The 10,620-nt window shown below is 49.9% G+C and overlaps 1 protein-coding gene across 1 annotated transcript in view; it reads left to right on the forward strand.

Moving 5' to 3' along the window:
* Positions 1–9,688, forward strand: part of SPRED2 (sprouty related EVH1 domain containing 2) — a 115,799-nt gene extending 106,111 nt beyond the window's left edge. The window contains exons 5-6 of the mRNA XM_045884879.3: positions 4,232–4,381; positions 6,423–9,688. Coding sequence (XP_045740835.1) covers positions 4,232–4,381; positions 6,423–7,088 — 816 coding nt within the window. The 3' untranslated portion in view covers positions 7,089–9,688. The remainder of the gene's footprint in view (positions 1–4,231; positions 4,382–6,422) is intronic.
* Positions 9,689–10,620: the final 932 nt, after the last annotated feature.

Below are 10,620 nucleotides of genomic sequence, written 5' to 3' on the forward strand. Positions count from 1 at the left end.
CCACCCATCTAGGATGGAAGCCACCTGGCCTTGCCCCTGCCGTATCACCTTGTGTGTCTGAGCCCACATCCCACAGAGCACCCAGCCCAAACCCGAAAACCTTCCAGGGAAGGAATGAGTGCCACGATCCAAGGGGGTTCGCTCAGGCCGCTCATGTCTCTGTTTTCTTGATTTTCAGGTTGGCAGTGCCCACTCTTTCATCTTAGACTCTCTGACCCTTGCTTCCACCCTCCCCTCATTCCTTTTCTCACCTTCCTGTTCTGTCTGGGTTCTTCTTTACCAAAGTCTTGTCTCAGCATTGTGCCCTGTTAGAGGGCTTCATCATCAGGCCACACAAAGCTCGTTACCTTGAACAAAATCACACAACTTTATAATTAGAGGATGATTCCCATCCAGTCTTCCTGAGCTGAGACCTTATTATTTAGCATTAGAACACTTCATTGCATTTCTGTTGTTTGGTGCCTCCGATTAGGTTGCAAACTTCTTCATTGGACATCTTTTGAATAATGGGCATGGACATTGAGTCAGAGTCCAACCCAAAGCCAGAGGCAAGATTTTTCGGAGGCGACATCTGCAGGTGGCAGTGGTTCTGGGTCTGCTCGCCAAGTCACATTACACAGGAGCGCCCGCAGGTCAGCAGCAGTGCCGGCCCTCGCTGTCCACGGGGGGCGGCGCCAAAGCCTCTGCTTCTGTTCTGCTTGAGCTCAAACCCACGACAGAGACAACCCCTGGAGGGCATGGGGAGTTTAAAACACGGCCAGAGTTTTCGAGTTGAAGGTGACGATGTCAGATTGGTCGGTTGGTAGGTGTCATTCGCTTGTGCATGCAAATAACAGATGTTCGGGAATCTTGCTTATGACTGTGTGTGTGTGTGCGCGCGCACGCGCGCATAGCTTAGGTGGGCTGCATTTCTCCAGCGTGTGTGGACACCACAGAGTTATGGGAGAGTCGATTCCGCAGTACATGATGGGATGCCTGGCTGGCTCAGTCTGTAGAGCATACGACTCTTGAAGATCGTGAGTTTGAGCCCCGCGTTGGGCATAGAGATTACTTAATTTTAAAAAGAAAAGGGGCATACATATGGATAAAAGGCAGATTTCCCCCCCCCTTGTTTCTTGGAGGTGCCTTGATAGTACATTGCTTTTGTTTGTAGGTCACACTCACTGCTTGGCAAGATCTGACACCATAGATCTGGAATAAGCCTCGGCTTCAGTGCAGCCTCTCTCACATGCTCTCCTTGCCAGAGTCCAGACAGACCCCCAGCAGTGCAGGCGTGGACTTCAGCTCTGCCTGCAGGAGGCGGTGAACTGTGGACACGCTTCAAAGCTTTCTGGCCTTCTTGCTCCCTATACAAATTTGTCATTAGATGAGGCGATATTTAAAGGCTCTGGTCAGTCTCATGTTTTCTGATAGGGTCCAGGAAGCTTTGCACTTGACTGTGCAGTGGGCAGAGGCAGTTCGGGGTTAGGGAGGTAGGATGGGTGTATAAGAGGTGCCCTTGCTGGTTGGCTGATGAACTCTAGGAAAACACGGGTGTGCCTCGTGGCTCAGAATGACTTTCTATACATTGTTAACCTGGACATAGGTCACAGAAAATAGGGTGGAGGAGGGCGAACAGATGATTAACAAGGTGACCATGATGCTGAGTACATGGGTAGCTTCTAACGTGCAAGAGAACGATCATTGGGGTGCTGCTTAAGAATTTAACCCTTGAGATTTGAATCACGCTGAAGGGCCCCCACCTACTCATTCAGGAAGTATTTATTGAGATCTTTAGAAACCTTTGTATCATGACACATCATCCCCTATCTCCTGGGTTTACCTAAAGCAGGGCGCACCTTTTTACTTGGAGAGGTTGTGCTCGTGTTCATCTCGGCAAAATCCCTCGGAGAGTGGGCCTTGGCAGGGCTCGTGAGAGCTAGACGCAGCAGTGCTGTGTATGGACGCCCCCGTGGGCGTGGGGGTCAGGGCTGCATTTCAGGCCAGCTCTGCAGGGGCTGCCTGCCCTGGTCAGCAGGACCCTGCGCGGCCGGGAGCCTGTCCTGCGTCCGCGCCCCTGTAGCTGAGGTCTGGCACACGGCTTGCACTTGTGCAGCTGGACCCCGGGAAGAGCTCTTGGCTTTATTGTTCTGGCTGATCTACAACCACCTGTGTGTGGAAAGGGGGAGGCAGTCAGTACCTCTGAGGACGTGAGCAGAGAGTGGGGCAGAGCCAGAAAACAGGACAGAGTTGGGAGAAAGTAAGAATTCCTGTGTGTCAGTTTGGTTTCTTTCAGTTACTGGGATTTGAGGAGTAAAGAGCAATTCTTCCCTGAGTTCTGAAGTACTGAGGGGGGGGGAAAAAGAGACCTGTTACGAGTGATGATGCCCGTCCTGGGGGAAGCGGACGGCTCAGGCGGGGACCCCACGATTTGACAGACCTGCCCCACCAAAGCACAGGGGTGCTGATCTCCACAGCCTCCCATGGCGGGTGGGGTGGGGCGCCCTGGGCCTCCAAGTGGACCGCACCGTCCCCAGAGTGGATCCGGCATGTGCTGTTTGCCAGTAGGGTGGCTCCCAAGGGGCCGAGGAGAGAAGCAGCCGACTCTGCGTGCCCAGTTCCACTGCCCTGCTGTGCAGAGGAGTGAGGAGAGGCAGGAGTGTGCGGCTGGCGGGACTGCCGGGGGTGGGGCTGGTGCAGAAGTGAGGGGAAAGTGCGCCCCAGTGATGAATCCAACGCATTCTGGCTGAAGTTACCAAGGGAATTCGCTCACACCCTGGGGACAGCCTAAAGTAGATCAAGATTCAGGCTTGTCGGGATCCAGAAGCTTGAATGGCTTCGGGAAGGGGGCGGGGGGGGGGGGCGGGGTGCTGCCTTCTCCTGGTTTGACTTCACTTCCTCCTCAGAAGGTTCTTTCCCTGTGCCCTCACCAGGGTTCCAGACTTCTAGGACCCTTAGATCTTAACTTCAAAGATAAAGACAGCATTTTTTCTGACCTCTCCATGAAAAATCTCCGTATTACATCAGAGAAGACCATGAGTCCATATCTGAATTAGTCACTCTGGATTGAGGGATCAGAAACAGCGTCAGCTTTGCATCACTTGGACCAAACAGGATTAGAGAAAAAAAAATCTGAAGAGTTGGCCTCCAAAGAAGTGCTGCACGTATCCACCAAATTTTAAAAATTAACAGTAGTTAAGTTGAATAATGGGACTATGGTTGTCTTTGTCCTAAATACTGGTCCCATTTTTCTTGGCATGTATTACTTTATAAGTTGGGGGGTGAGGGTATAAAAATAATTTTTGTAAGTCTGTTTTAACCTTGCCCCCCAAAAGATACAGGATGCTAACACAAAACATGTAAAATAAAGAGATAAAGAAGCAAATGAGACAAGGGGAATAGGAGATTGAGAAGCAAGAGCCAAGGAGGAGTTCCTTGATATTTGCCAGAAATAGGACACCTAGATACAAGAAAAACCTTTTCCTCAATTTGGGAGGGAAAAGGATCTATGACTCTAAGGAGCCAGGGGAGGAGGAGGTTCTGAGGATTCCTGGTTTTCAAGGTGGTGGCCACAGTCCATCCCAATATCTGATCACCTTCCAAAGACACTGTCACAGAGCCTCCAGTCTGAACCCATCGCTTCTACTGGGAGAGCAGCTCTCACCACCAACAGACAGGGGCCTTCATTCTCTGTGATCCTCGCTCTCTTTCTCTCTCTCTCTCTCTCCCAGCTTACAGTGACCCCCAAGGCTTGCCTTCAACCCAAAGATTACAAAATTTCTCCCGGGAAAGCCAATGCCCACGATACCCTTGAGATACCCTTATTTCTGAGACTTTCCCAGGCTGGGATTAGCTCCACACACAAACACTTGGGTTTGGTTTTTGTCTGTTTGCATCTCCCCTGCTCACCAGGGTCCCATGCAGCCAGGGCTACAAATGAGGTGACCGTTCTTGATCAAATGTAGCAGACCCTTTCCCCAAAGCCTGGTGACTGCTCCCACATTTGAGAAAACAAACCCAACTTTCCAGGGTTAGGTGGCTGGCTTTCTCTGCCCTTTGAGCCTGCCACATCATGTTTAGACAATCGGGCCCTTTAGGGGTCCTTCTGCCTCCCACAGCCAAGATAAACTCCAGATTTCGGGAAGTCCAACAAGACACCACAAGTGGGGGTAGACGGCATGTTCGGTTTGGGTATGTGGGTTTGGTTTTTGTTTTTGTTTCAATTAATTCTTGGTTACCTCCCTCTACACAGACAGCTACAGACAGTTCTTCTAATTCCTCCCAGAAGAGGGAACAACCTACTCGGACAATCTCCTCTCCCACATCCTGTGAGCACCGGAGGATTTATACCCTGGGCCACCTCCACGACTCATACCCCACGGACCACTATCACCTCGAACAGGTGAGCAGCCGTCTGGTTCTTCCGAGAGCACAGGGTGGGCAGCTCCTGATTCTGGAACAGCCCCCTTCCCCTTCCATGTGGCGGCGGCACATCCTTACTTAGTTTTCTGTGTGCCAGACCCCGTGCTAAACCTTTCCTGTGCTTAATCTCGTTGAATCCTCACAAATTATCCCACGAGGCCCCGGTTTATAGAGGAGAAGGCTGAGGGCTCAGAGAGAGTCCTTGATGGGACAAGTTACAGATGCAGGCATGTGCTTACCCAGAGTGCCGTGCTGCCTCCTGAGTTCCTCTGTGCACACGGCTTCCTGGCTTGGTGTGCAAGCCCGGAGCCAGGATCAGGACTAAAGAATGCTGTCCGCTTGGCTCGGGCACCCTGGCATCGCAGGCTGCAGGACCAGGCTTGCTTGGGGAGATGTAGCTGGAATCTGGAATTCAGTAATTCAACAAATATTTACCGAGTGGCTGTTTTGCGGAGCAGGTTCCCAAACTGTGGGACATGGACTGGTGCCCGTAGAGGGTGATGTGGCCACCAGGCTGCTTTGAAAAGAAAAAAAGGAACACAGGGCAGGGAGAGTTTTGTTTTCAACATAAAGCTAGATTTATAGAACTCTAAAAAATCCTATTGTATGCTTCCTAATATTTTGGCACTAAAATGTTCTTAAAAATCACTTTATCGTAGCTATAGATGGGAATTGATCTTTTGACTGTCCTTACTTTGCAAAATAATTAGCAAAGCCTATTCTCCCAGGATTTGTTTTGATTTATATAAAATTGTGGTTTTCCAAAGTCTGTGAAACTCAGGAATCTAATAGGAATTAGGCAACATGTGTGAGACGTGGTCCCTGCCCTCAAGAGGCTCACAGTCTGGTGAGAGTGATGGATAGAATTACCAGGTGATAAATTCTAGGACAGTATTAGAATGACAATAATGGTGACAGGTTCTGTGTGCACTGTGTGTAGATTCTCTTCATTCTCATGATAGCCCTGTGCTATTTGATAGAGAATCTGAGGCTTGCTGGTAAATTCCAAAGTCTGAATTTTACTCTAGTGGTTTCACTCAGAGCCATGTTCCTTACCCCTTAAAAAGCCTTCATCCCCAGAGGACCTCTGAGGTAGAAAATCTCACTTTCTGCCACACCGAGGGTGCCTGGGCCAGGCAGGCTTACCTGCCTCTGTTTGCTAACAATGGCTTCAGCGCCTTCCACCCTGAACAGGGCCTCCCTGCAAGCCATAGCAGGACTAGCTGCCCAGATGACTTTGTCGCCTCCAGGAGAATGCCAGGAGGGGAGGGTTTGGAAGGCTGGGGGTGGGGCTCTGGGTCTGGCCTGCTTGAGCTCACATTCCAGCCTGCCCCTCACCAGCTATGAGATCCTGGCAGGATTCAAACTCCAGGCAGTCAGCCTCCGGATCTGCACTCCTACCCTTTCTGTATCTTCCCAACCAGATGACAAGATACCCCTGTATCCTAGCTCCTCATATCCCTTTTTGCTTTCCTGAACATGACCCACAGTGCAAAATGCATATTCTCTTGTGACCCAGTGTGCACCTGTTTGCATACATACCTTATAAGGGGCAGTACACTCCCGTGCTTTTCTGTTTCACCGGGAAAAAAGCTGGTCTTGCAAAAGGGAACACGCTGTACAGAAACAGGTGAAACCAATCTAAGCTGTTAGAAATCAGGACCGCAGTCATGGTCCCCTTAGAGGGAGGAGGTAACCGAAGGGAGGTGGGCAGGGGCCTAGGGAGGCCTCTCAAGTTCTGCGTCTCCCTCTTGGTGTGTTCAGCTTCCAAAAATTCAAAGTGCCTTTTTACAGTCTGCACACGTTCCCTCATGTATGGTAGCACCTCAACAAAAGGATTTCCGACCCAGGAACGGATTGAGAATCACAACTTACAACACACCTCTGACCTAGGAGCTGTTCAGTAATTCCAGGATGGGTCCGTTTTTTTTTTCCAAGAAATGCCTTTGTCAGGGCCAAGTAAGTGGAGGATTTTGTTTTTGCCGCTGCTATAAAATGGTGTCTCCTTTCTCCCGGGGCAGCCGATGCCGAGGCCCTACCGCCAGGTGAGCTTCCCCGACGACGACGAGGAGATCGTGCGCATCAACCCGAGGGAGAAGATCTGGCTGACGGGCTACGAGGACTACCGGCACGCGCCCGTGAGGGGCAAGTCCCCGGACACGTCGGAGGACGCCGACTCGTACGTGCGCTTCGCCAAGGGCGAGGTCCCCAAGCACGACTACAATTACCCGTACGTGGACTCCGCGGACTTTGGCCTCGGCGAGGACCCCAAAGGGCGCGGGGGCGGCGTGATCAAGACCCAGCCGTCCCGGGGCAAGTCCCGGCGGCGGAAGGAGGACGGCGAGCGCTCCCGCTGCGAGTACTGCAGGGACATGTTCAACCACGAGGAGAACCGCAGGGGCCACTGTCAGGACGCGCCCGACTCCGTGAGAACTTGCATCCGCCGCGTGAGCTGTATGTGGTGTGCGGACAGCATGCTCTATCACTGTATGTCGGACCCCGAGGGAGACTATACAGACCCGTGCTCGTGCGATACTAGCGACGAGAAGTTTTGCCTCCGGTGGATGGCTCTTATTGCCTTGTCTTTCCTGGCCCCCTGTATGTGCTGTTACCTGCCCCTCCGGGCCTGCTACCACTGCGGAGTGATGTGCAGGTGCTGCGGCGGGAAGCACAAAGCGGCCGTGTGACTCGGTTTCCCTCCTTCCCCTCCTCCTCCTCCTCCTCCCCCCACAGCCACAAGGGAACTTGTTGTCTCCGACATACTCTCACCTTCTTCCCCGCTCCCTGGTACCTTGAGGAGCTATTCCAGCCTGGGGAGCCTGCCTGGTGGACTCTGCACTTCCCCCAGCCACCCACCCACTCTGCATCAGACACACACGCACGCACACAGTGTTCGAAGGACAGGAACCTCCGCACAGACACTCGGGTATTATTAACAACCTGTAATCAATCTGTCTTATACATGTGTTGATTTCATGTCTTTCCTGCCCACCTCTTCCAGTGCAAAGGCGCCTGTAGTCGTAACTGGCGGTTTGGGGTGGGGTATATAGTTGGTTTCTCCCAGACGCTCTTTCTCTTGGTTCAGCTTGCTGGTCGCTAAGGAGCATCGGGTTCCTGCGGATAGGTAATGTCAGAACGATGAAACCCCACCAGAAGTATTTTAACCTGCAGTCAGATTATGTATAGTTAACAAACTTCTAGTTAACAAACTTCTACCCCGAAACGAGATCGCTTTAACTTTTGTAAAGCCAAATTTCCCAATGAAGCTGCAGTTTCTATCATCATTCTCTGTCAATTATTTACTGATGCAAAACATTCACCCATAAAATGACTGAGAATTGAGCCTTAACCTCAGATTAACTTGTGTGAATCAGGAAAATTCCTTAAACCGCATTGCATCCTCATGGACCAGGGCTAGAGAAGGGGGATTTCAGGTCCCTCTGAGCCTCCACATAACCCCTAAAGTAGAACTTTTTTAAAATTGTGTCACCACCACTTCTAAAAATTTAGCAATATTAGAAGAAAACACTAAGAAATTGTGCTCATTGTTTTGCAAACGAAATAGTCTAGTCGCACACACACACACACACCCGTGTTCTCCAAAGAGTTACAGTTGAGAAACACTGAGGTTGTGGTAAATAAAATTAAAGGAGCTTCCTCCCACACCCCCACTGGCTATTTTCTGGGGGGAGGCGGGGGGTTGCATTTTAAATGTCCTAAATCTGAAGAGTGGTGGGTTGCATTTTATTTGTGGGTTTCTGTTTTTGTTTTCATTCTGGACTGAATTTCCCATCACCAAATTCTTCATTTATACTTGGGGGGAAAAAAAACAAGGCCATATGTAAAAACCCTTCCAATGCCTAAGTGTCTTTCTCCTGCATCTCCAATCCCAGACTTACCAGTTCGGGTGCACAGATGGTTAGGTTAGTAGTCTGGGTCTACCTGTCGCCTTGCCATGTAGGAGGCTTCTACTTAGCTGGAAAAGAGTATTTTTCTAATATATTGCAAGGAGTAGCCAAATCTTCTTGTTGCAGAAAGAAGAAAAGTGAAGAGTGGTACTTAGCATAGTACAATCAGAACGTCACGGAGACCGTAGGGGACAGGCTTGTCAAGGCTGGCTGTTCTTCCCGCCATGATTTCCCTGTGGTAATTGCCAGCTCAGGGCATGGCCTGCTCTCTGTATCTCCACTTCCCCCATCCCTTCTCTATTGCACACAGGACAGCAGTCTTCAAGGAAAGGGACTTTTTTCCAGTCTGCCAATCATATTGAGAAAGTGCTAGCCATGCTTACCTTCATGGAATGTTTTCAGTTCATCTGAGCGCCCATCACATCTCTTTAGTCAGATCATCGGTGTAAATACTCCGTGTGCTTAGGAGTTAGTTGGTAGACGTTTTTCCTTTGTTGGAGTGACTGGTTTGGGCCTTCCTGCTTGGAAAAGGAGCAGAGTGCTGTCAGTCTGGTGATGGAAGAAACGAGAACTGCTTCCCAGCCTGGAGAACATGTAGAAGACCTCCAGCCAGCCTCCAGACCCTGTCAAGAGACCAGCTCCCACCCCACCAAGCCCCCCATCCTGAGGCATTTCCTCAGGGCCTTTTCTCAAGGTCTCTCCTCTCTACAAAGCACAACACTAATGTAGGTTTGTTAGACCTCAGTTCAAGTGCCCCTATTTATTTCACTAGGAACACACATCCTGCCGCGTTTTGTTTGTAGTCCCTGTCTAGTGGTTATTTACCCCTTGTCTTTTTCCACCCCTTTGAAGAGTTATGCTAGTGAATCTTACTCCGCCTATACGTTTTGGTCTGTGAAGGCAGCGAGCGGTTAAGGGCACAAGGACAGCCGTAGGGACACTGATGTAAATACGTCTCTAATTGCCACACTGCAGCTGAACAGTGTGTAGTATTTTCCCAGTCAGCTTTGCCATACTGACGTCAATCATTTGAGAGAAATTATTCAGATTTTATTTTTGTATCTGTGGTAACAAAACATTAACCAAAAGATTTGTTTGGAAGCTTCCTCTGACCACCCACCCCCCCAAGCTATTTGCTCACATTAACAAAGTGCCTGAAGCATAATTCATTCTTTACCTGTATACTAAAAACCCTGTTGTATTGATTTTTTTATAATAAGCCTTTTTACCTCTGTGTAAAAAATATATATACAAGTGTATGATGTACATTTTAGTTCTTAACTTTTTTTTATGGTTTCTAATATGTATGACCAATGTAGCCATTGCTTTAAAATGTACCATGTAAATATAAACACATCCTATCAGATTGTTGACTTTGGGGTATTTGTCTAGCAGGAGATTGGGGGGGGTGGTTGAGCCTCGGCGCACGCGAGAGTTCTTGCACAGAGGATGGGAAGGGGCTTTCTTTGGAGAAGGACGCGTGGACACTGGTCTGTTTTTGTGAGGCCCTTCCCGGCTGTGGTTATGTCATATTCCCGAGGGGAGACTGCAGCTCCTTGGGCTTGGATGCCTCAAGCAAAAGGAATGCTGTATGTCACAGCCCTGGGAACACCCCCTCGTCCTAGGCCTGGCTTCCCCCACGCGTGCTCCTCAGAGGGAACAGCTGTATTTCCTCCGAGTTGTTTTCCACCAATTCCCGCCGAACCTCGGGTGGGTGGGTTTGTGTGGAGTTTGGGAGACGGTTTCTCACAGAAAACAATTGTTAACACTGCAAGACCCTTGGTCTCCTCAGAGTGGTTCTGTTTCAGTGACATCTGGACCACTTTCCCTTCCAAATGGGCTCTTTGGATGCCCAAAAGTTACAGTGGCAATCCCCCAGAGGAAGTAGAGTGTGGGGTCTTTTAAGGGTCACAGGGGAATGTTTCAGCTCCTCTCTAGAGAACGAGCAGGGGCCTTAAAAAGACACGGAGAGGGGCCCCCTGTCTTAGTTTTAACTCTTCCAAGCCACTGGCAAAGGTGAAAAACAATAGGAGATGCTGGAAGTTGGAAAGCAAGGGGAGAGAAACGAGCCATAAAGATTAGTAACTGTAAAGTTACTGATGTAAAGATGATCAGAGAACACAAAATCTGTTCGGAGTAGGAGGGGCATAAAGATTATAGTGGGGTGAAGAGCCAACATGGAAGAAGACATCCAATGGAAAACATGTTTTCAAGAAATTTGATGAGCCCTGGTCCTTTCCCAGCCTTGCTCTCATACCTCTGCTCACCTCTCTGGGGGCTTGAAAAGGGGTCACTGGTCCAGAGCCTTGCT

This window comes from Mirounga angustirostris, unplaced genomic scaffold (genome assembly GCF_029215605.1).
Source record: "Mirounga angustirostris isolate CCGP_5_RB_7025 unplaced genomic scaffold, mMirAng1.0.hap1 SCAF_10, whole genome shotgun sequence".
In the NCBI taxonomy this organism is placed as follows: Eukaryota; Metazoa; Chordata; class Mammalia; order Carnivora; family Phocidae; genus Mirounga; species Mirounga angustirostris.